The 25746-nt window shown below is 39.6% G+C and overlaps 1 protein-coding gene across 1 annotated transcript in view; it reads right to left on the minus strand.

Annotated features, from left to right (window-relative positions):
* Positions 1-25746, minus strand: part of smarca2 (SWI/SNF related BAF chromatin remodeling complex subunit ATPase 2) — an 82858-nt gene that overhangs the window by 17038 nt on the left and 40074 nt on the right. The window contains exons 20-29 of the mRNA XM_034091700.1: positions 23965-24078; positions 21775-21879; positions 20556-20642; positions 20050-20096; positions 13921-14087; positions 9380-9543; positions 7567-7794; positions 7188-7265; positions 6006-6224; positions 3570-3793 (exon numbers count right to left, since the gene is read on the minus strand). Of these exons, the coding sequence (XP_033947591.1) occupies positions 3570-3793; positions 6006-6224; positions 7188-7265; positions 7567-7794; positions 9380-9543; positions 13921-14087; positions 20050-20096; positions 20556-20642; positions 21775-21879; positions 23965-24078 (1433 nt within the window). The remainder of the gene's footprint in view (positions 1-3569; positions 3794-6005; positions 6225-7187; positions 7266-7566; positions 7795-9379; positions 9544-13920; positions 14088-20049; positions 20097-20555; positions 20643-21774; positions 21880-23964; positions 24079-25746) is intronic.

Genomic DNA, 25746 nt, shown 5'->3' on the forward strand with positions numbered 1-25746 from the left:
GAATGAACAGTTAGCAGTTGAAGTCGCATGAAGATTTGTTGAAGTCTGAAGATTTTCTCCATTGACTTCAATGTTAAAAATGTGATGAATTATGGGATGTATCTCTGGAATTATGAAAGTTATGAATGAGAAAAGTAATAGCAATCGATTCCCGACCGAGCTGAACGTTTTGATGTTTGAACGGAGTTTCTGCGATGTTCAATGCGGGAGGAGAAGAGGGCCAAAATAAGTCTGCGGAATAATAAACTTTTCGTCCGTAGAATAACAGTTAGTTGGCATTCCCACTAAACTAATCCAGATCCTACGGGGAGACACAAGGATGTATTTCTGTAATGAAACATAATCTAGGTTCTCCTATTTGTTTTCCCTCATTTTTAAAAAGCATATCCATAAACTGCACAGCTGCTACACATTTAAAACAGATATTTTTGTATACAATATAGTTGTATAAGTAGATATTTCATTTTCAAGCAGATGCTTTACTTTTTACCCCACTATGTTTATTTTACAGATGAATACATTAGTTACTTAAAAAATTCAGATTTTGACCGACAATAATTTAAAATAGGATTATTTGGTGCAAATTAAACCATCCAACATTATATTTATGTAACTGAAACCATGAGTGAGTTAATAGAAAATGTATTGGCAGCAAATTTGCAAAGAAGTTTTTTGTTATATAAATGAATATACAAATGTTAGATTATTCATGTTTAAATATCTTTTGAGTACTTAAATACTTGTACTTGACTTTAAATTAGTACCATTCTCGATGCAGTACTTTAACTTAATAATGAGTATTTATACAGTTTGGTACTTTACTCAAGTAAAGAAGCTAAAACGTTTGCCACCACTGGACAGACCACAGGAGAACACACACACATCCCAAGGCAATATAAAACAAGGTGAGAAAACAGCATCGCACAAAAGTGTTGACCTCAATGCAACATCACTAGTTTCTCTTTTCTATCGTACACTTTCATATTCCTTTATAAGTATATTGACCGTGTTTATAGTACTGCCACATAACATCCAGACAAAGCCCTTGTATGTCTGAAAAACAGATTTTGACTCAAACTGATTTTCATATCTGTAAGCATCTGTCAGCATTTGCTGTGTTTTGCACAGAAAAAATATCCAGATCAGCACTTTACAATAACCAAGGCTACAGAACATAGTTTTCTTGTAACATAAGGAAAACAGAGTTAAGTTAGAAAAGATGAATGACTGCCAAGTATAGACATCAGTGCATGCAAGAGAGAAAACTCAAAAGAAAATTCCTCTTTTTTAAAAGAAATTGTTAATTCAGATGTATTGATTTACCAGATTTTAGATCTTCCATTATTATTTATAATAATACACCCCTGTATTCATCTTTAAAAATAAATAGCTAGCTTTAAGAATGGACAACTGAACTGCCTACACTTTTTTCAGTGTGATCTTAAGGCTGCTGATCCCAGAGGACCTATACTCGCTGAGTGGGGATTGTGAACGTGCTGAACCCACAAAGGTGGATGAGGTGTTACAATTGGGTTAAACATCTTCCATGCCTTTCAGTTCTTTATTATGGCAAAAAGGATCTTAAGGAAAGAACCCAATTGTTTCCTCCCCTAAAAGACACATCGCCAAGGCTTCAATACTTATAATGGCTTGTGGAAGAAAGACAGAACAGCAGATCAACATCTGTAAAGAACATACTGTGCTGTATGTACACCTCAGTCAGGAAACGGAGCCAAAACAGTTGCTTAGCTCCAGAAAATATATATATCATTTTTTCTTATTCTAGGAAGATCCAATTCAGATTTCGGTTGCATTCATGTTTAACAAGTTCTCGTTTTGGGTAAATATCACCGAAACCATGAATTTCATAAGTCCGGAAGTAGGAATTCTAAAAATCTGTCCAAGTCCAGTAAACGGAGAGGAGTGCCAGAGCTGTGATTGAGATGCTCTGGGACTAACAACCGTTAACAGGGAGAGGAAAGAATTTGACTTTTGGAAAGGTGGGTAGCATTTTCCTGGAAAAAGCTTTAGTGTAGTAGTCAGCCAGTGCATATTTGAGTAGTTGTTTCATGCACGGGTGAATATTACAGGACAGAGACATGCATACTTTTGATATTGCACATGGTTGAAAAGGAAAGAATGCAGACACAACAGGACAGACTACACACTCAAACTTTAACTGTTGGACTGAGAGAACACAAGGATGTTTATCAAAGTGTGCGTCCCCAAAGACAAGGCTGTCTGTTCACTTATACACAAATATACTACAAATAACTACTTGCTACACTCTAACAAGCAAAATGTCCTGATCTTGGTTTTTGTATACCAATATTTCCCTTTTATTTTGAAAAGTATTTTCTCTTTCTGCCATGTCTATTTTTACTTCCAGTCTTAGTATTTTTTCCCAGCCTTTGTAATTGTTTTGCGCTAATTCTCTCCACCTGTGTAATTGTCTGATTTAAATCATCTGCTGCCCTTGGGTTTTTTGCTGCCTCCTCCAATTGTGTCTTGTCTTTGATGCCTGTCTTTCCTAAGACCTTTCTCATTTCCAATGTTCCCCTCCTCGACTCATATCCTCGTGTCTTAGTCCCGCCCACAGGAGATGTGCAGAGGAGTCGAGGAGTGGGACCGAGAAGAGAGGAGGGGAAGCAGCAGGCGTATAGAGAAATGAGAAATCCTCTTCTCTGAGCAGTCATTTGAAAGAGACGTCCATTAATGATGACAGGAGGCACAGCAGCCCTCTGATGTGCAGAACTAATTTCATAAAGCTTGCTCTTTGTTTTATACACTTGAACCCGCCTCCCCTCTTTCATTCTGCATTTGACTCCTGATTTTCTTACCCCCATTACACAAATGCCCTTCCTATTTAGATATATACCATAGGGACAGTAGAACTCACAGCCCCTTTCTTCCAACTTATCAAAAGTTTATAAAGTCACTTCTTTGGGTTAATCACAGTCTGTGGATGCTTCATAAGGTAGTTGGCGTTAAACCGTTGTAGGGCTAACATCAATTACATTACATGCCATCTGCCCCAAATGTCTTTTTTCTCTCATTTATTTATAGAGAAAAAAGATAATTAACTTAATTTCGGCTAATCAGAGTGAGAGAGAAGAGAAGAACAAGAGGATTTAGTGTCAAAGCAAAAAGCAAAAGCACCTGTTTTAAAATATTCTGGATTTATACACAACGCTAATAGGGAACCTGGACATAAATGAAATGCAACTTGTACCAAGTATTTTTTCGGCATTAGCTCAGACGGTAACCATCAGGATGAATTGGAGATTTATGAACATAATATTGATATCATTGTGTATAGGTTTGTGACTTTGACTTCCCTTTTGTATTCCAAAGTGCCCAATTGTTGTAGGAGCAGCTGAAAACAGCAACACCTAGAGCCCTCTGCTAAAACTTGATTAAAGTTCAGCAGATCATACTCGTTATTTTACGAAGACACAGAACTGCTGTGCTCTCAGAAGCGAGATGCCAACTGCACGCTCAATGTGATGATGTGCTAGTTATAAGAAGTCAAATCTGACACCTAACACGATGTAACTATATTTGCTTACCCATCCCTGTAGTTGATGACCGTATCGATGATGGTGTTCATTTGCTTGGTGACTTTGGGGTGGTTGGGGGAGTGTTTATCAGCTGGTGGGCGTCCACGTTTCTTCTTGGCCTTGGAGCCCCCTTCATCTCTGCTCGACGAGTCCTTGTCCTGGCGTCTCTTGCGTTTGCGCTTCTTCAGGCGGATCTCCTCCTCCATCTCTTCCAGGTTTCCATCCTCAACGGCCTGACGTCATCAAAATAAATAAAGAGAGTTAATCCTCACCCACGTGAATTCATATTGAAATATGAAATGTGTGAAATCTACAATCATTACAAACCATGGCAGTGTTTTTAACTCTGACTGTCAAGCCTGTCTAGATATGTTACTTTAGCGTCTCACATGTTTTTCTCCTTTTAAGTAGAGCCTCTCTGAACTGCAGCTACACTTCAAAAATACTGTCACCTCTGTCTCAAAGTTTCTCAGTTATATTCTTGTTCACCCTGAAACACCTAAGACATAGCTTCCAGGCCTCAGAAGTCTCTCTAGGGGAGTGTGTCACAGTCTATTTGCTGTGAGTGACTGGGCGCTATTAGCACCCCGCTGTGCTAAACCTTAGCTTTACATCCAGTCATGGTAAGGGCTTGACCTACAGACCTTGGCTGTGTGTGTGTGTGTGTGTGTGTGTGTGTGTGTGTGTGTGTGTGTGTGTGTGTGTGTGTGTGTGTGTGTGTGTGTGTGTGTGTGTGTGTGTGTGTGTGTGTGTGTGTGTGTGTGTGTGTGTGTGTGTGTGTGTGTGTGTGTGTGTGTGTGTGTGTGTGTGTGTGTATATATACTGTATGTATACAGTGGAGGAAATAAGTATTTCATCCCTTGCAGATTTTAGTTGCTAAAAGTCTATCATTGTAATGGTAGGTCTATTTTAACAGTGAGAGTAAGAATATCAAAAAGAAAATCCAGAAATTGACATTATATAAAAGATAAAAATTGATATGCATTAAACTGTGGGAAATGAGTATTTGATCCCCTTGCAAAACATGTGTTAGTACTTGGTGGAGAAACCCTTGTTGGACCGACAGAGGTCAGACGCTTCTTGTAGTTGGTCACCAGGTTTGTGCACATCTCAGGAAGGAGTGTGGTCCACTCCTCTCTGAAGATCCTCTCCAAATCCTGAAGTTTTTGAGGCTGATGCTTGGCACCTGGAAGCTTCAGCTCCCTCCACAGCTTTTCTATGGGATTAATGTCTGGAGACTGGCTAGCTATCAGCCAAGATTTCACGGTACATGGCCCCGTACATCCTCTCCTTGATGCAGGGAAGTCATCCTGTCCCCTTAGCAGAGAAACACCCCCAAAGCATAATGTTTCCACCTCCATGCTTGACGGTGGGGATGGGGTCCTGGGGTTATAGTCAGCATCTCTCTTCCTCCCAAACACGGCGTGTCAAGTTGATGCCAAAGATCTCGATGTTGGCCTCATCTGACCACGTCACCTTCTCCCAAGCCTTCTGTGAGTCATTCAGATGTTCATTGTCAAACTTCAGACGGGCCTTTCATGTTCTTCTTGAGCAGGGGACCTTCAGGCGCTGCAGGATTTGGTGTAGTGTGTTCGCAATAGTTTTCTTGGTGACTGTGGTCCCAGCTGCCTTGAGATCATTAACAAGTTCCTCCAGTTTAGTTCCTGGCTGATACCTCACCTTTCTCATAATCATCAAACCCCACGGGGCCAGATCTTGTGTGGAGCCCGCGACTGATTGTTGATTGATGCCCATTTTCTTTTTCTTCTGTGGACAGGTGTCTTTTATACAGGTAACAAGTTGATATTAGGAGTACTTTTTTAAAAGAAGAGGACTTATGTAACCGGTCTGCGGGAGCCAGAATCATTGTTGGTTGCAAGGGGATCAAATACTTATTTCCCAAAGTTAAATGCAAATCAATTTTTATCTTTTATATAATGTCAATTTCTGGATTTTCTTTTTGATATTCTTACTCTCACTGTTAAGATAAACTTATATACTGTTAATTTATTTGTAAGTGGGCAAACCTACAACATCTGCAGGGGATCAAATTTGTGTAACATAAGCAAAAAGTGGTTAAGTTAGAAAAGATGAATGACTGCTAAGTGTTTATCTTGTATTACACGGCTTAGAGGAACACTGTATTCTGATTGGTCGATTTGGATTTTACCACCTGCTAACACACCTCTGTTAAGCATAACATGACCGTGGCTAAGGGCGATCAAGGGAATATTTGCAGTAATATCTAATACTGCTATAAAAAAAATCACAATAACTTAAATTAAACGGCACATTATATTTCAAAAGATTGCTATAGGTAACTGCAGGGAAGAAGCGTTGAAGGTGAATAAAGACATTATGGGTTTTTAAACAATTTCACACAGTTACATTTATCACTATATTTGTTAGAGAAATAATAGCTTAGTAAGTATGCTCAGACTTTACCCGCAGCCACTGTTTTTCAGTGAGCGTGTCGCTGTAGTCCACGTCCCGACGGCAGCGAGACCCCCGGCCGAACATCTTCTCCTCCTCCTCTTCGTACGTGAGGCGGTCCACCTCAGCTTCGTCTCTGATGATCCAAGAAGGCAACTCGTCCTCCTCCATGAGGCGAGGCTTGCGCTTTGGGTTCCTGGCATCCTCCCGCCGTCGGTCCATGTCAATGCGCTGCAGAGAAGAAAATACAGATGATTCAAACTGGAATAATCATTGGATTTCTACCTTGTTGGTATTAACAACACTATACGCATCAAACTTCAGGCCATATTTTTGCTTTAACTAAATGCACCTTTGGACGAAGCCCTTCTACAAGTTACAAACTTGCTGCCAGCCCTAACCTATTGCTTCCAGGTTTCTCATGTACCGTACTTTTCGGACTATAAAGCGCACCTGCATATAAGCCGCAGCAGCTAAATTGTCCGTCTGTCTTGCTCTCGTTCTGTCTCTCGGTTCCACTTTTACTTTGGCGCGCTACCTGTCTCACTCTTTTCCGGCCTCCAGCTTTTCCTGCTGGAGCCCGCCGCTTAGAGGTGGCGGGCGCGGACCGGTCATAGAGCCCATAGTGTTAAAGGTGGTTAATTTTACCTGTAAAATCCATAGATTTAGGAGGTTCCCTAGTGGCCGTTAGCTGTACAAAAAAAATGGGGGGAAAAGTCGCGGCTTATAGTCCGAAAAGTACGGTATATTTAATATCTTGCACCCAGACATCATGGAGCAAGTCAATAAGAGCTGGGTGAAAAGAAATATGAGGCGACTCCGTGAGGAGCCAGTGAGGCTTGAAGCTCTGTGAGGACAGCTATTTAAACAAGCATTTCATTTTTTTTTCAGTAAAAGACTGTGTATACTGAGTGACATGGTGACTGTGGGGCCTTTATCCATGGCAATTTAGTTGTTTATTATGCATGACGTGTTGTCCGCGGGACAAACGCGCCATTCTCGGATGCCTGAACAAGAAATACATTTTAACCAATGAACAATAGTCTCGACATGATGGAAAACCTACAATTATTTTGTCGGTAAATGTATGAGAACCAGCTATCAGCGTCTCCTCTTTAGGACGGTTGCTTTTGGAGTCTTACTCTGCAATTCAAATGTCGATGAGATCTCACAGGAATGTGTGCCTTTTCTTACCATGAAGAGCTCAAATTCGTCTTCATTGCGGGCTATCATCTGGTTAAGAGTTTCATCATCGGGTATCTCATCTTCTTCCTAGTTTGGAAAAACAGCAAAACACAGGCCGAGTTATTGAATGTTTCAGCACAACAGGAGCCTTGCATGGTCAGTTCAAAACAAACTGGTCACGTACTGCTTTTTAATTTTTATCAAATACAAATGAAGCTGCTGAGATTACATTTCAAAAACATGGAATATTATAAGTGAAGGGTGGCTACATCCCTGATCGTATCTAAAGTGCTGTGTCTGCAGGAATTCAATCAAAAGCAGCATGCATCATTTAATAAAAAATGACCCCAACATTTATCTTCTTATTGCAAAATAATTCACACCCGACCTCATTCTGCTCCTCAGTCAGTAAAATGGCCTGGAGGAAAGCTTGGCGCTCGTTGCCTGAGGACTTCTGGTCGAACATGCCCGCCTGGATGACCTTCTGATCCACGTTGAGTTTGTATTTGGCAGCTGCCAGGATTTTCTCCTCCACACTGTTGACGGTGCAGAGACGAAGCACGCGCACCTCGTTCTGCTGGCCGATGCGGTGAGCCCGGTCCTGAGCCTGCAGGTCCTGGAGACACGGATTAAAGAGAAATATTAGTTAATTTAAGTCGTATCAACCTAAAACACTGTCAGTAGCAGAGATGGCAAAAGTACACACATCCTTTACTAAAGTAGAAGTACAGATACTCGTGTTTAAAAATACCCTGGTAAAAGTAGAAGTACTGACTAAACTTCTTTACTCAAGTAAAAGTAAAGAAGTATGGGCTTCGAAATGTACTTAAAGGTGGGGTAGGTAATTTTGGAGAAACCAGCTCGAGTGCGCTAGAATTTGAAAATACACAGCCGGAAAAAATCTGCCACTTCCTTACAGAGCCCCTCCTCCAACGCACACGAATGCGCACATGACCAATGAGGGCACGAGATAAGTGTGTGCACAGATGGAAGGCTGACAGGCAGGTAGGCCATCCAATCCGTTTAGCCGGGCCGGCTCAGATGATTGGTCGTGCTTTTTACAGCGCTACGGCTTCCACAGATGACATTTTTTTATGGATTTTTTGTCAAAGCACTTCAGATATTCATTGCTATCGGGATGTTAAGAGCATTCCATGGAATATAACACAAAGTGTATCTCGAGCCGGTTTCTCAAACTTACCTACCCCACCTTTAAGTAAAAAGTACCCATAACTACCAGCTGTTTTAAAGAGTAACTGACCTCACTTTATATTAATAGAACAATAATGTCATTGTGAGCTAATGAATGTTTTGATGCTGAACAACGGCAAAATGACAACGTTTTCATTGGTCCCTCTTCTTTAGAGAAGACCAGGAAATTATGGATACAGGGATCGTGTTAAAATCAATAGGCACGCAATGACTCTAAATAATAATAATGATCACAGCACCAAACACAGATTAAAACTAAAGTAACAAACCTGTTTTGAAAATGTAAGAAGTAGAAAGTACAGGTATTTGTGTTTAAAATGTAAGAAGTAAAAGTAAAAAGTCGTCAGAAACATTAGTAGTGGAGTAAAGTACTGATACCAGAAAAATGTACTTAAGTACAGTAACGAAGTATTTGTACTCCATTACTTCCCACCTCTGGTCAGTAGGTACACCTTTAAATCTGCTTTGGAACTACCACTACATTCTCTAAAGTGTACATGTTTAAAATAATGCTAGTCGCCAGTAAGAAAAGTCATAACGAAAAAATGGTTAAGCCAAGTACCACCTACTCTAGTAGACTGATTTAATGTGATTCACAAGATTTTTGTTATGGAAGAATGAACATCTACTCTGAGACTCAAGACAGACACATTTGACAGGTATGGATTGAGTTTGTAAAACCGTATAGATCAGACTTAAACTAAAAACTCTATTTGTAATGTAACCCCGGTGGTTCTCTGCTACGCACAGCTGTTATTGTTGTTGTGTTTCTGTCTCTTCATGTTCGTATGTCTGTATGCGTGATTTGTAATATTTGTTATGTTTGAATAAAAAAAAAAGTAAAATGTAAAATGGCTTGCAACTAAAAGAAGTTAAAAAATAAAGAAAATGTAAAAAAAAGGAACATACATCCTGTAGTCAAAAGTTCACACCATGAGCACATTATTATAACACACTATTTGTACAGTGTGTTAAACTGAGGGACGTACCTGGTGTGGATTCCAGTCGCTGTCGAAGATGACCACGGTGTCGGCGGCCTGCAGGTTGAGGCCGAGGCCCCCGGCTCTGGTGCTGAGCAAGAAGATGAAGTACTGAGATCCTTGCTCATTAAATTTCGTCAGCAGCATTGCGCGGTCGTCAGCCTTGGTGCTTCCTGAAATGCCAACCATAGGTTTTTTAAGTGTGAAAAAAAGTGTCAAAGCAAACTTAAAATCAAAATGTCACCCGATACCCTGCCTCATGTCTGATGAATTCAACTGATTCAGATGTGTCTGTAGGGGCATGTGGCAATGTATTACAGAGGGTTCATGGTTTTGATGTCTGATTAAATTATGCTAACTTAGAATGTTCACAGTCCACAAGTCTATTTCTAAGTTGATTTCTAAGTGCTGAGTAGATAGTGTTAATTCTGATCACCAAATGATTCCTTCTAATACAGTAATTCATTATTTGGTTGGACCAAAATGATACTGAATAAATCAATTGAAACATTTCATGTCAAGTAGAATGACTAGACATGTTTATGTTAAAGGTAACATACAGTAATATGCTAATTTTCTTTAGGTTATACTATAACACCTTTACATGCCTTAATGTCCAAAATATATTATTTTTCTCATTATGTCTGATTCAACATATCTGTAACACCAAGAAGTTTGGACATATTGTTAAAATGCGCAGTTTCAAAATACGTGCTGTGAACTTTTTTCTGTGGATTGAGTGTTTAGCTACTTTTACAGTATTTACACTGAACAAAAATATAAATGCAACACTTTTGTTTTTGCTCCCATTTTTCATGAGATAAACTCAAAGATCTAAAACATTTTCTATATACAAAATAACCATTTCTCTCAATATTGTTCACAAATCTGAAAAAATCTGTGATAGTGAGCACTTCTCCTTTGCCGAGATAATCCATCCCACCTCACAGGTGTGGCATATCAAGATGCTGATTAGACAGCATGATTATTGCACACCCCCAAGATCGTCTGAGACCAGCCACTCGGACAGCTGTGCAACAATCGGTTTTTTCTTTGCTGCCTGCAAAGAAAAGATGCTGATGCACTTTTCTAGTTAATCACATCAGCCTAGTGAGCCTGAAGGCACTGACAGGCTGTGTTTCATTCCCAGCCAGTCTCTGCTGAGCGCCTTTTACTTTCTTTCAAAATCCAGAATGAATTCACCAATCACACATGACATTCTAAACTGTGAGTTGCTGCAAAGATGTGTGAGGCTGCATGTTCATCACAGATTCCTTTGGAACAGGTCCCTGCTCCCTTCAAACTTAAGACCATACAAGTACGAGACAAGCTCTTATTGTTTGCCATAATGTGCTTCTTTTAACTGCGAAGACAAATGCCTCAATCGTCACTCGCACACAGCAGTCAAGGGGAAATTGCACATTTAGTTATGTTTCAAAAACTGCACAAAAATGAATCTCCTCAGGGAACTCGGGTCTCTGAGTCCAGACTTAGTGGCTTAAAGTATTGCCTGTTGTTTAAAATGCAAAGTGTGGGGTATTATTCTCAGCAAACATAATGTGATGAGAATCTTAATAATAATAATAATAATTTAAATTTATATAGCGCCTTTCACGAAACCCAAGGACGCTTTACAGTGAGAAGTAACAAAACAAAAGGTAATAATAGACATACAGAGCAATAGCAGGAATAAGTGACTATAATTTAGTTGAGGCCGAAGGCCTGAGTGAACAGATGGTGTTTGAGGTGTTTTTTTAAAGGTGAGAATATTGCGTATTATTATTTTAGTCCGCGTACATTTGAATTACAAATGAGGAATTAATCTTTTTAACACACCAAATACATAAAGGGAACAAAGAAGTAAAGTACTAACACAAGATCGGACTTAATCTCAGATAATGATCATGTTTGTCTTTGGAAGTTGGAAAGAGCTTTTTAATTCTCTAGTATTTGTCTGTTGTGTGATGATGCATTATGGTAAAGATCATTTGTGTTGTCGACCCAGATGATAAACCCTCATCATCCTTACTTTCACTGAAATTGTAAGCAATAATAGACTACATGATTCATAATTTAACAGTTTTCAGAGGAGCATATCCTTGGCTTTTTATGAATTTCATCTATTGCAAATATATCCTAAAGTTCATAAAGATCATCCAAATTGTGTTTAGGGCATAGACTGTATATAGAAAAGGTATAGGGTCTTAACCATGATTCTAGTCCTATAAGGTATCTGCCAATTCCAAGGCCCATAACTATGTTTACCTACCATAATGAATAAATATGTATCTGACTCGGCTCTTTCTCAGGTTTCTTCCACTTAAGTCCTGCTAAGAGGTTACCTACTCAAAATGAGGGTCTCTAAGGAGAGAACCCCTTAAAGTACAGTAAAGCCCCTTGAGGCAAATGTGTGAGACTGGGCTGTGTAAATCAAATTGACTTGACTAGAAAGCTTCTTATGAAATCGGTGTGCCCCAGAGAAGAGGTCTCACTTTGTTTGAACTGCAGAAACAGAACTCAGTAGAGCTGTTTCTTTCTTTACAAATGATCTTTGAGAACAGACCCAAGGCATGCAGAGAACACTTGAACCAGACAAAAGAAGGCTGAGGGGGACAATACTCAGTAGACCGCAGGAGAGGAACCATTGGATTTTGCTTTCCAACACTGATACATAAAAGAGGTTTGCCCTAAAGCATTTGTTAGCTTACAGTATCATACTCTAGGAAAATGGGTGGAGAAACAGTAAAATTACCTAAAACTACTCGAAATAGGAACTTCTACCTAATAAGACACACCTTCCTTTCTATTTCGTCTTCTTTTGATAACTTATGTCATATTTTTTCACTTTGATTGAATGAGCCTCCCCTGAAACTGTTTGCGAAGCGTCCACCTTTAAAGGGCACCTATTATGCAAAATCTTTTTTCCTGTCTTTTTTACATAAACATGTGTCCCCTCTGTGTTAAGAGATTCTGAAAGTTTCAGGAAAAAAGCTTCTCTCACTTTTTGTCCTGATCCATCAACATAAAACCTGTCCGAAACCTAGCTGATCCGATTTTGGCCACTTTGTGATGTCACAAGGTTTTTTTGGCTTGTGCAACCATTAGCCAATAACCAACCAAGGTAACCCCCCCCACCTTATCACCTGAATCTCCGCCTAGAGCACCATTGTGGTATTTTAAACCAAACACTTCACAGAGGCGCGTAGCCAGCGGCGGCTCGTTTGCATTTAAAGCTACAAACACAGAATCAGCACTTTTGAAACAGGGCAGAAACAGAGGGGTTTATGGGATGCTACAATGCATGATCTGTTTGGTATTTCGAGGCAAACACTTCAGAGACATGTTTTTTATATATCTGAGACCTATAATACACTGAACAAAAATATAAACGCAACACTTTTGTTTTTGCTCCCATTTTTCATGAGATGAACTCAAAGATCTAAAACATTTTCTATATACACAAAATAACCATTTCTCTCAAATATTGTTCACAAATCTGTGATAGTGAGCACTTCTCCTTTGCCGAGATAATCCATCCCACCTCACAGGTGTGGCATATGAAGATGCTGATTAGACAGCATGATTATTGCACAGGTGTGCCTTAGGCTGGCCACAATAAAAGGCCACTCTGAAACGTGCATTTTTGCTTTATTGGGGGGGTCCGAAAACCAGGCAGTATCTGGTGTGAGGGGTAGGGTTAGGGTTAGGGTAATGTTGTGAATCGAGTGGCCTGTGTTCGTCGTCCATTACATACGCCTGCCCATACCATAACCCCACCACCACCATGGGCCACTCGATTCACAACATTACCCTAACCCTAACCCTCACACCAGATACTGCCTGGTTTTCGGACCCCCCCAATAAAGCAAAACTGCACGTTTCAGAGTGGCCTTTTATTGTGGCCAGCCTAAGGCACACCTGTGCAATAATCATGCTGTCTAATCAGCATCTTGATATGCCACACCTGTGAGGTGGGATGGATTATCTCGGCAAAGGAGAAGTGCTCACTATCACAGATTTTTTCAGATTTGTGAACAATATTTGAGAGAAATGGTTATTTTGTGTATATAGAAAATGTTTTAGATCTTTGAGTTCATCTCATGAAAAATGGAAGCAAAAACAAAAGTATTGCGTTTATATTTTTGTTCAGTGTACATTGTTGAAAAAGAGTATATTAGGGGACCTTTAAACCTTCTGTTTTGGATTATATGTAGCTTAATATATTCTAGGAAAGTGGGGGGAAAAACTGTAAAATTACCCAAAACTACTCGAAATAGGAATTTCTACCAAATAAGACACACCTTCAAGCCTTTTTATTTGGTCTTCTTTTCATAACTTATATCATATTTGTTCACTTCGATTGAATGAGCCTCCCCTGAAACAGTTTGCAAAACGCCCACCTTTATAACCTTCTGTTTTGGCTGATATGTATGGATTAATTGGTGTCAGGACAACATGTCAGGACATTTCTAATACCTATTATTGATATTTATACATTGTAGATTTGATGATCACAGAGTTTAGAAACATAAGTAGAGGTGAGAGCTTACCGTCGAGACGTAAATACTGGAAGTTGCGGTAGCTGAAGTAGTCCTCCATGATGGTCATGAGAGTGGTCATTTGGCAGAACAGCAGCACTCTGTGGTTGGTGGCAAGCAGTTTGGGCAGGATGCGATCAAGGAGCTCAAACTTCCCCGAAGCTCGATACAGTTCCAGCCTGGATGGGGGTAATGAGGTAAAACCATAGACTGGTAAAACATGTCACACGAGTCATCATTACGCCTGTATTGGTTATAAAGTATGGCATCTATTTTGACAGCTGTATCAATTGGCCAATAATGCCCTGAAGTTCTTTTTTGTTTTTTTGTTTGGCAACCTCTTTGATATGTTTCTGTGACATTGGTGTTATTCCATGCAAGCTTTGATCTTGGTTTTTGTGTTTAATGTTTCTTGTTATAGTTTAAAATGTAATTGTGCTTTAGGCTTTCTTTTTTTGCCTTTGTAATAGTTTTGTGGTGATTCTCTCCACCTGTGTGTGATTGTCTGATGGAGATCACCTGCTGCCCTTGGGTTTTTTCCTGCCTCCTCCAGCTGTGTCTTGTCTTTGTGATTAGTCTTGTGTGTGTATACGTCCGTTTTCCCTAGTGTTCCCTGTCAGTTCGGTATCAACGTTTCCCTGATGTGGTTCAGCCCGTCACAGTTCCTGGTTTCCTGTCCTGTTATTCTGGATTTTCTTTGTGTACCCTCTAGTGTTGTCCAAGTCTTCCCGTTTGTTCCTCGTTTTTGTTTTGCTACATTTCTTTTTTTTCTACCTTGCCTTCTCGTTCGGTGTTTGTTTTGTGTTTTTCTACCAGCTTTCATTTCATAAAGCTTGCTTTTTTTCTCCGTACTTTCATAGCTGCCTCTTTGTTTCAGTGTGCATTCGGGTGCTGATTTTCTTATCGCTGTGACAGTGATTGAGTTAAATGCTCACAACATGCTAACATTCTCAAAATAACTATTCCAACACAGATACAGATAAGTTTAGCTTTTAAAAAAGCATTTCAATTCTTTATTTTATGCCTTCTTCCTAATCAAACACTGGCGGCTTTAATTCCCACTATTCAATTTGACCACCAACAGTTAGTAGTAGCTCACTTCTCTCTAACTCCACAACTTGATATTTTTTCAAACTTGTCTTCAGAATTAATGACTTTGCCTCAAGTCATTTTTCAGAGTCCATAAAGCTCATAGAGCCACAAAATGTTTTATATAACTTGATTTTTAGTTGAAGCTCAATAGGTCACTCTCTCTGTCCATAGATCTGTCCAAAAAATACCTATTTATCCTTTTGGCTGACCCCGTTTTTGCCCCCCCACACTTGACCTTCTGTCGAATTAAATTTGAAAGTGTGGGTTTTAAAGTGTGTTTGTGAAAATGCTAATTCGCAAGACGGAGAAGTTGGACTAAGGATTGCAACCAAATGGCCAAAAAGGTTAACTGAGGCATAACTGCACTATTTCAGACATACTAAGATGAATCAAACAATTAAATGGATTGAGGTGAAAAAATATATTTTAATGCTTAAAATCAATGTAATTCACTTGTTTTGAATGGTTCTGTGCTGTGGTGCTGAGGTGTGTTGGTCCTGTCATCACATCGGTTTGTTTTGGGTTATATCAAAGCAATGATGCTTTGTTTGTTTTACCTATAAATTATTCATAGCCTGTCGTGTTACGCATTACTTTTCCATTGTCAATTGAATGTAATGTTTTTTGAATGTAATGTTTTTTCCAATTCTCTCTGGTTCCACAGCAACCAGAGAGGTGAAATTGGAAAAAACATTTATATGAATAATTTAAATCTGCTGCCAAGTACCAGTAAATACTGCATAGACACCTGACACACTGGCTTTTTCACATTTAAACTTTGATTGCATACTCTTATCAGATGGGAAACCACTGTACGCTTCACTGAGCTTCAAACAAAGTCAAAGATAAAAAACGTTGACTATGCCGCTGCACACAATGTTGTGAATAAATGTCAGACCTGTTGGTTGTGACTGTGTGCATGTTGTTTAGAAAGAAACACATGAAAATATAAAACTGCATTTCTGTAAACAGCTTCTTTTCGACAGAATGTTCAGATATATATATATATATATTAGTGCTGTCAAAATTATCGCATTAACGGCGGTAATTAATTTTTTGAATTAATTGCGTTAAAATATTTAACGCATTTAACGCATGTGCAGAATGGCCCGCCCCATGCGTGCCACCAGTGGCAGCGCCAGGGTATGGCCGGGGTAGGCTACACCCATACCAAGAAATGTTTTAGCCCTACCATGAAAAATGATGTTAAAGTAAGCAAACTAAATTGCACCGACAGCAGTTAGTAAGATTGATTTCAGTAGCCACTAGGGGTGTAACGGTTCACAAACATTTCGGTTCGGTACGTACCTCGGTTTTTTGGTCACGGTTCGGTTCGGCAGAATTTTTTTTCACAAAACAAAACATATATATATATATATTTTTTTTTATTATTATTAAACTGTGAATAATATATTCACTCAAATAAATACAAAATATAATAAAATAAACATTAAGGTGCAGCATTTCGATGAACTGAAATAATCTGTATTTGAACTTTAATGTACAAGTACTCACAAAACATAAACTATTAGTTTTGGGTTTTTAATTATTATTAAACTGTGAATATTCACTCAAATAAATACAAAATATAATCAAATGAACATTAAGGTGCAGCATTTCGATGAACTGAAATAATCTGTATCTGAACTGTACTGTACTAGTACCTAAGCAGCCAGTTTGACATTAGGACTTGCTTGTCATTGTATTTTCATGTTGTTTAAAGAAAGATGAACTTGTCCACATGGCTGCTGAAAGGGCAGATCTGCTGGCACTAGCAATGTCTCCTGCTGTGGAGAAAACCCTCTCGCTAGGGACAGAGGTAGCAGATACAGCCAGGTAGCGCTTTGCTAACATGGCAACATAAGGATATTTAGCTTTGGCTCGGTCTGAAGTTTTTGCGAGTGGTGGAGGCTAAATGCTAGCGGGAGTTGGGTTTGCACTTCAGTCTTTTTTCTTTTGGTACCGGTGATATTCACGTTCGGGTGATGCCTTTTCAAGAGTGTGCAAGTTTGATGTATTGCCAGCCGCGTAACCAATTTTAGTTGAACAATGCCGACAAACAGCTTTGGTTTGGTCCACCTGTCTTTGTCCGTCATCCTTGTACGTAACTGCGAAACCAAAATGTTCCCAAACCGGAGACTTCAATGATGCTGGAGGATTTTCGAGCTCAACTTTATCTGCGTTCGCCATTAATTTTCGACAGTTCCTCAAATTACCGACTAAATTTGAACGCATCCCTCTGACCAGCTCTCATAGCATGCCCTCTCATCCAATGAAATGACTTGCTCGCTCTATGACGCGATGAGCCCAATGGGAGCAAATTACTCTGAATGCTGCGACGCAGCACCTCAGATTACTTCCAAGAAGTTGTTCACGTTCTCAATTTTTTACGTTTAACGTTATATTCGTTCGGTACACTTCGGTACACATGTGTACCGAACCGAAGGGCCCGTACCGAATAATTTCGGTACGTGTACCGTTACACCCCTAGTAGCCACGGTTTTGAAAACTTTTGTCACGTAGTGATCGTCTTCTCAATAGAACATCTTTGATAACGGCGTGGTGTTGTTGCAGGAAGTCCCGACGGAGCATACTTTTGCTGTAGTACAGCCAGGGGTGCACATAACTGGTACACAGGTTATGTGCGTAATCTGAAATGCGTACCGTCACTTGTGTCTCAAAGCGCATTTGCGTACCGACGTACTTGTGAAGCTTTTCCAGAAGGCGGTTAGATCACCGGACGACAGAGTCGGTCTCCGTGTGCACAGACAGGGCTGCTGTTAACGTCGGTCTGTACAACGCAATTGTGCCAAAATTACGCCAACCGGCAGCGGAGGGAGACCCCCCCCCCCTTCACTGGAGAACTGCGCTAAAACAGCTGATCACAACGTTCACACTCTGTGGTCACGAAGTACTCCACTAGCCCCCCTGCCCCCGACTGTCCTGAAGTACTCCCCCGTTGATATAAATCAACACGTAATGAATTAAGACCCCACGGTTTGATGATTGATAGGTGTGTGGGCTGTCTTTTATTTTGACACGCAGAACATTTTTATAGTAAACATAGATACTGTATGTTAAATGGATATATCCGCCTTCTTTCATTTATCTTTCCATTCCCAACAATATACATAAATAAATGGCATATTTTGGACATAGTTCGAATGGTGATTAATCTGATTAATTAATTGTTAAGCTGTGATTAATCTGATTAAAATTTGTAATCGTTTGACAGCCCTAATATATATATATTAGTGCTGTCAAAATTATCGCGTTAACGGCGGTAATTAATTTTTTGAATTAATTGCGTTAAAATATTTAACGCATTTAACGCATGTGCAGAATGGCCCGCCCCATACGTGCCACCAATGGCAGCGCCAGGGTATGGCTGGGGTAGGCTGCACCCATACCAAGAAATGGCTTAGCCCCACCATGAAAAATGATGTTAAAGTAAGCAAAATAAAGTCTGCCAACTCGCGCGGAGTAAATTGCACAGACAGCAGTTAGTATGATTGATTTCAGTAGCCACGGTTTTGAAAACTTTTGTCACGTAGTGATCGTCTTCTCATTAGAACATCTTTGATAACGGCGTGGTGTTGTTGCAGGAAGTCCCGACGGAGAATACTCTTGCTGTAGTAGGCTACAGGGCAGAGCCATATAATAGTAATAATATGGCTCTGGTCCAGGGGTGCACATAACTGGTACGCAGGTTATGTGCGTAATCTGAAATGCGTACCGTCACTTGTGTCACAAAGCGCATTTGCGTACCGACGTACTTGTGAAGCTTTTCCAGAAGGCGGTTAGATCACCGGACGACAGAGTCGGTCTCCGTGTGCACAGACAGGCTGCTGTTAACGTCGGTCTGTACAACGGAACTGTGCCAAAACTACGCCAACCGGCTGCGGAGGGAGACTCCCCCCTTCACTGGAGAACTGCGCTAAAACAGCTGATCACAACGTTCACACTCTGTGGTCACGAAGTACTCCACTAGCCGCCCCCCCCCCCCCTGTCGACTTTCCTGAAGTACTTCCCCGTTGATAGAAATCAACACGTAATGAATTAAGACCCCACGGTTTGATGATTGATAGGTGTGTGGGTTGTCTTTCATTTTAACATGCGGAAAAATGTTATAATAAACATAGATAGGCCTACTGTATGTTAAATTGATATATCCGCCTTCTTTCATTTATCTTTCCATTCCCACAACAATATACATAAATAAATGGCATATTTTGGACATACTTCGAATGGTGATTAATCATGATTAATTAATTTTTAAGCTGTGATTAATCTGATTAAAAATTGTAATCGTTTGACAGCCCTAATATATATATATATATATATATATATGTCCATATAAGTCTGTTTGTTGTCTGTATGCTATTGTTTGAACTTAAGGCACCGCAGAGGCTGTGTTTACCTGATACCACCAACGATATGTACTCCCCTGTTAGCATTTATTAGCAGTATATAAACATTTAATAACTGGTTCATAAGAAACTATTCTCTAAGCAAATATAAGAGTTTACTTTTGTATTAATCCCCAATTATCAATCCTTTTTATGGGCACCCAGAAGTAAAGGCTGGTTTTAAAAAAAGATAATAGACAATAAAGTTAAATTCAGTTTAGTGGGAGAACATATATATTTGTAACTAATACTGTAGGATAATAAACACTTAGTGTTTTTCAAAATGTCAAATGTTTTATTGTGCCCATAAATGTTTCATATGGTATGTTAGAGTAAAGTTTTAGCAACATACTTTAAAACCAATTGTTGGAGGCTGTGCTCAGCCGGGAAGCACCTTTTCCCTGCCCTGTTAACATTTTATCGTGTTTTCCTGAATCTCAGGTCAATTCCCTTCCTCTCTCGCACATCGCCTCGTCAAACTGCCTCTCTATGAAACTCAGTCAGCCTCCACTCTGACTAGTGTGATTAATATTCGCTTTCAACGCTTAGCTGACCTCTTCCCAGGTTTATGTTCAAAGACTTTAACTCAGAAAATATTACAATGTGGTTTTCAAGGAGGGTGTTTTTTTGTACAACTTACCCACTGATGACGCCATTTGGAAAGCCCAAGTGCTCCGAAAAAGACTCCTACAACAGAGAATATTAACTAGTTTAAATAAGGGTAACAATATTACATATTTAAATGTAGCTGACCAAAAGATAACCTTCCGAACTATTATCTGAGCTGTTTGAAAAGAAAGAGACAGGACTCTATACATTCAGACCGACTTTTAGTCGAATTAAATCTGTATATTTACAATTGTTTTCGTATGTAGAACTTAAATTATAGCCCAGCAAATATCAAACTAAAATACAATGATATCAGAAAATAAAACTTTCGTGACAACATCCCAGAAAAAAATGTTTACCGGAAGCCATTTGGATTAATATGACAAATATTCCTTGAAAAATGAAACCAAAATATCTTTGAAGGTAATGAACATGCAATTAGCTGACAATTAGAATATGTAAATGATAGAGACATGCACAAGTGGAACCCAGTGTCATATTTTCCACTGTTAGTATTCACAGGCTTTTAACACTCACCTCAATGTGCTGGAAGATGTAGGGATGGTTGCAGATTTTCTTCAGCTGCATGATGGTGTTCATCAGGGTCTTTGACCCTCCTTTGCCCTTGGGACAATTGAAACAAATAAAATAAATGAAACGCCAGATCAAAACAATGATATTTATCTTGATGTGAGTTTAAACTGGAAATAACAGCTGCCTGCAGCGGTAAAACTGAAATATGAGATTGGTAAGAGTTCACCAAATGTGTTGGGGGTTGACAGCTAAAAAATAACATGAAAATGTAAAGCTCTTCAAAGTCGAGGGGAGCTAGTGATTCTGCTACTTCTTTCACATTGTCGCATAGCTTTCATGTTGTCGTTTCATAGAGAGGTGCAGAATGCGTCACAAGGGCTCCCTCCCTCCCTCCCTCCCTCCCTCCATTGGATCTTGGAGTGCTGTTGCACGTAAGATCTCTGGGAAACACGTTTAATATACGTAGATGTTTAGTTCAGCAGGATACTCTCCAAATATTAACAAAACGTTTATGATTTGCTAAAGAGTAAATACAATTACTAGAAGTCAAAAGCTAACGATAGGCTATAAACAACCTACACCGTGGTCACATGATGTCTTTAACTAACGTCACCACCTCTAAGCTAAAGACAGCTAATGGTCGGAGGGATTATGTTTAGTTGTCTCATTTAGTCACATGGTAGCAACCGCCATTTTTGAGGACACACAGAGGCTTTGGACATTCAGGAGTGGGGTATCTACTGATGTCTTTTATGGAATAAAAACATGGACATTAATCTATGGATTTAATCAAAAACAAGCAAAAATAATTGACTTCAAAACAAGTGGTGAAATGCTAACTCATTTCTTGATTTAAGGACTCATTTCTGCATTAAATCAGTTTAACGTATCTTTAATATTACTGAAGAACCTCAGAGAAATATCTTGCAGGTAATACAGTTTTTTACCATGGTGTACTTATTGGTTTTTGGTTATTTGTTCATGTGAGCAGTATACAAATATACTCTTTTTCTTTCCACCTTTGCTGCTGTAATGACGTAAATGTTCCCGCTGCGGGATGAATGAAGGAATTCACATTCTGAAATATACCCTTTATCCTCTGGAGTCAAACAGCAGGACGATCTCTAAGCCATGCTGCTCAGTTTGAAACAGCATGTCATACACTATATTAAACAAAGCGCAGACATGCTGTGAAGCCGGGGGGGGTTCTGTGCATATTTACCTTCTTGTCTTTCTCTGAGCCGTCAGTGAGGAGGATGCCTCTCTGCATGTGGCGGTACAAAACCTTCTGTATGGCAGACATGTCACATTTGACGACATACTCCACCTGTGTTGAATGACAATAATAAAGAATGCTTCAGTGAAACAGTGGTGCCTTCTCAGTGGCAAAGATGTTTGGAAGTAATTGAAAACAAGAAAAAAAGGCACATTATATACATTTACAACTGGTACGACCTCTAAAGGTCAAATTAATTTCATTTAAATTGTTAGACTATTCAATTATTTAAAGGTTTTTTTAAGAAACTGGTTCTATTTTCCAACAGTAATTGATGTAGTTCTTCTTAACGTCAGCTATGCTGGATACTTTTATAAGTAACTTTGTGTATGTCTGTCCAATTCTCTGCCCTTTATAATTCTCTTTAAAAAAAGTACACTTTGATTGGTTTTGCTGCTGCTCAAAGTTCAGTTCTTTAAGTTCAAGTGAAGTTCTTAATGTCATACGCTCAGTGGAGCAGTCTTTGCCAATACAATTCTTAGATTGCAGACTGCCTCCAACAGCGCTCTTACAGGTTTGTTTTAAGGAGACATGTCATGGCCATTTCCACTGATCATAATTCCATTGTTGAGGTCTACTAGAATAGATTTATATTGTGCAATTTTCCAAACTCACATTGGTTTCTCAAACAGCATCTCTGTAAACTACGTGTATTCACTGAATTTCACTCTCTGCCTTTAACGGCTCGTTGTGGCTCCAATAGCTCCAGCCCCCACACTCCCTGTGAGCACAGTGTGCTCTGATTGGTCGGGACGTTGTGAATCGCGCTGAGCTCCGTGGAGGTGTTGTTTCCTTGTTTAGCGATACACAGCGAAACTCAGCGAAACTCACCCTGAGCACACACAAAGTCACAGCCGAAGTAAAAACAATAAGTGTGGCTTGATATTGAGTAAGAAAAAGGTTGATAAACGATGTGAGAATGGGTCTGCAGAGAGAATTTCGCCGCGATCCCAACTGTCTGTTATCAGCCTGCAGCCAGGGAGGAGAGATCAGCAGAGCTGCATGCACTGAGTGTGTGAGGAAGTCCGTGGATTGGTCAATTTGGACCAATCAGCGGGGGCTTAACGTAACGGCTCCACGGACGTAACGGCTCCACGGACGTAACGTAACGGCTCCACGGATTGGTCCATTTAGTTCCGGGTACGTGTTTACGTAATCTCGTACCCGGAAGAATCAAATGGATGATGACGTTTCACCAACGAGGCGTTTTGGGGAGTTTTGTGTTAGAGTTTTACTCGCTACAGGGTGTACTTTGAGGGTGTTGACTCTGCACACCGTTTACATGCAGAAAAACCTTCATAACACACAAGGGGACGGGTAATAACCGGAAAAGCATGACATGTGACCTTTAACAAAGTATCACACAAATTCATTTGGAATTGAGAAGTTCCTGCATGAAACTGCTTCCAACAAGGTCCGTCAATAATATAACTTAAATATTACATCATTTGAGGATAAGTAACGGGGTCATGATTTCTAAAAATACATTTATATTTCTGTTAGAACGTAGTTTTGGCGACAGAAGCACAAGCTGAGTGCCTTCAACTCTTCAACTTTAGATTTGCAGTGCTACTGGTAGGAGAAGAATATTAATTTTTTTGGGTCAATTTTCCCTTTAAGATGCTTCTGGAAAACAGCACAGCTTACCTACAATAAACTATCTATATGAAAGCAATTAGGGCAAACAGTGTAACGAAGGGTCCCCTATGGTCCTTGTGGCTCAAATTGCGTGCGTCATACACCATAACCACCCTGGGCTGACAGACCACCGAAGTGCAGCCCAGAGTATGTGAGAAGGTTTACTGTTTTAACCATTATTCAGATGGATATGAATTGTCTAGAATTACAGGAAAACAAAGGCAGCCGAATAGCGTTGGATGGGTAAATGTGCATTAATGTAATGCCAGACAAATACAGACACACTATTTTAATATGAATGAATGTTAGGTTGACTGAAGCAGTTTGAGCACGAATCATTTGCTTCTTGTATTAAGAAAGCAGGGCCGCCAGTGGACAAATACGGAAGCAGGATTTCGTTCAAAATATCAATATCAATGACACTCTTGTGGTACGGATTTAACCATTTGGCAGGTCGTATGTAATATTAGATCAAATTACATTAAACTGTAATCTCACCTTCTCTGGCAGCTGGGACTCCACCTCTTTCTTCAGTCTGCGAAGCAGGAAGGGGCGGAGCACCTTGTGCAAACGCCGGATAATCAGGATGGTCTCCTCCTCATTTAGGTCGACCTAGAGAAGACAGGATGAAAAGTGACAGAACATTACAGCATGTTGTGTTTTATAAACTGGACAGCAGGATTCAGAATCACATTAACACTACATTAAAACCCCAGGATAACCTGATATACAAAGAACACATCACAATTGTTTCTCACTAACTTTTTTGGTTCTGCTCCATATTCACAATATGTGACCTGCTCTATCGAAATCAGTCGCATTGACCCGAAGACACATTTTGAGTTGTATACACTGCTGGAAAGAGGAGATTCCTAGCTTTCTAATGATATCAGGATTGTTTTTGTTCTCCAAATATTAAGCTAAATATGTCACATTATATAATGACCATCACCGAGTCATCATTTTGAGAAAAAGGCCTTCAAAGTTTCCTCTTCTCTGGAATCCATGGATCTGATTGATTATTAGCATATGATCAAAATACAACGGGGGGAAGATATTTTCGTTTGGATTACTGGTCTGGGGGAAGCTCGTGAGTGCGTGTGTGTGTAGACGTGTGTGTGTGTGTGTGTAGACGTGTAATTTTGCATTTGTGTGTATTGTGTTTGTTTCCCGGGGAAAACACTCACGAGAAACACCGGCTGTTGTTATGCTTGCTGTGACGTTAAGTTACTCCGTTCTCCGCTTGTATTTATGCCGTCACAAGCTTCAAAGTTGTATTTATCATCTGAATTTGCCGAAACAAGTTTAATATTCTGAAAGCCAAGACTTTGTTTAATTTAAATCAGATGAAAACAAACTGTAACGGACCCTGCCGTGTTATCTATGATTACTATACGCTTACATTCATAATTTCAGCGGAGGGAGGGGAAGTGGCGCTGCAGAACAGCAGAGTGCGAGTGAGAGCTGTCATCTTCCCTTTACAAGTGTGATTTTGGAAATAAAAGTTTCAGATTCGGAAAGCCAAGACTTTGTTTGTTTAAAATCAAACAAAACACCCAAACCCCGGAAAAATAGTTGTACGCAAATCCACGTTTATTTTCAAATGAGCCGTTGCGACTTCCGACTGATTTCGATAGAGCGGGTCACAAATAGACTCATAAAACACCTTTTTTTTGCCTTGTTCTTTTTGTCATGTCACACAATGTATTGAGTCCTGTCTTATCTAGTCTCACCTGGTAAGTCTTGATTTACTAAATAAAAAAGCTTTCAAAAGATGTACCCATTGATGTTTAGTACAGGTATTATACAACCCATGTTTTATAGGCAATAAGGCTAAGTACTCCCAGGGAGGCAGAACATATTTTTTAACCTGTGCAAGCTGCTTTCCTGATGGGAAATTACGTATTTTTTTAGATTTAATTAGATTAGATTCAACTTTATTGGCATAGTACACCGAAATGCAGTTTGCATGAGGTTAAAATATATGCACATATTGCTTACAATATTACAGTTGTTGCAATTGTGAGGAAAGATACAGACACTTTTATATGAATATGAAATAAATGTACAAATATGAAATAATGATTTACAAAGAAAGGTGCAGGGTTAGAGGGATGTACAGATAAGATGCATGGCTCAGGCACATATAACTTAAATACAGTTGTATAAAATATGAACACAGATTTAATACTGTCACAAAGCAGTGTACGGTTCAATTCCCTATAGATCTTTAGCCAAGAGTTTAAGTGTTGTCTTGTGAAACACAAAATAGTTTTAAAA

Source organism: Pseudochaenichthys georgianus, chromosome 9, assembly GCF_902827115.2.
Source record: "Pseudochaenichthys georgianus chromosome 9, fPseGeo1.2, whole genome shotgun sequence".
NCBI lineage: Eukaryota > Metazoa > Chordata > Actinopteri > Perciformes > Channichthyidae > Pseudochaenichthys > Pseudochaenichthys georgianus.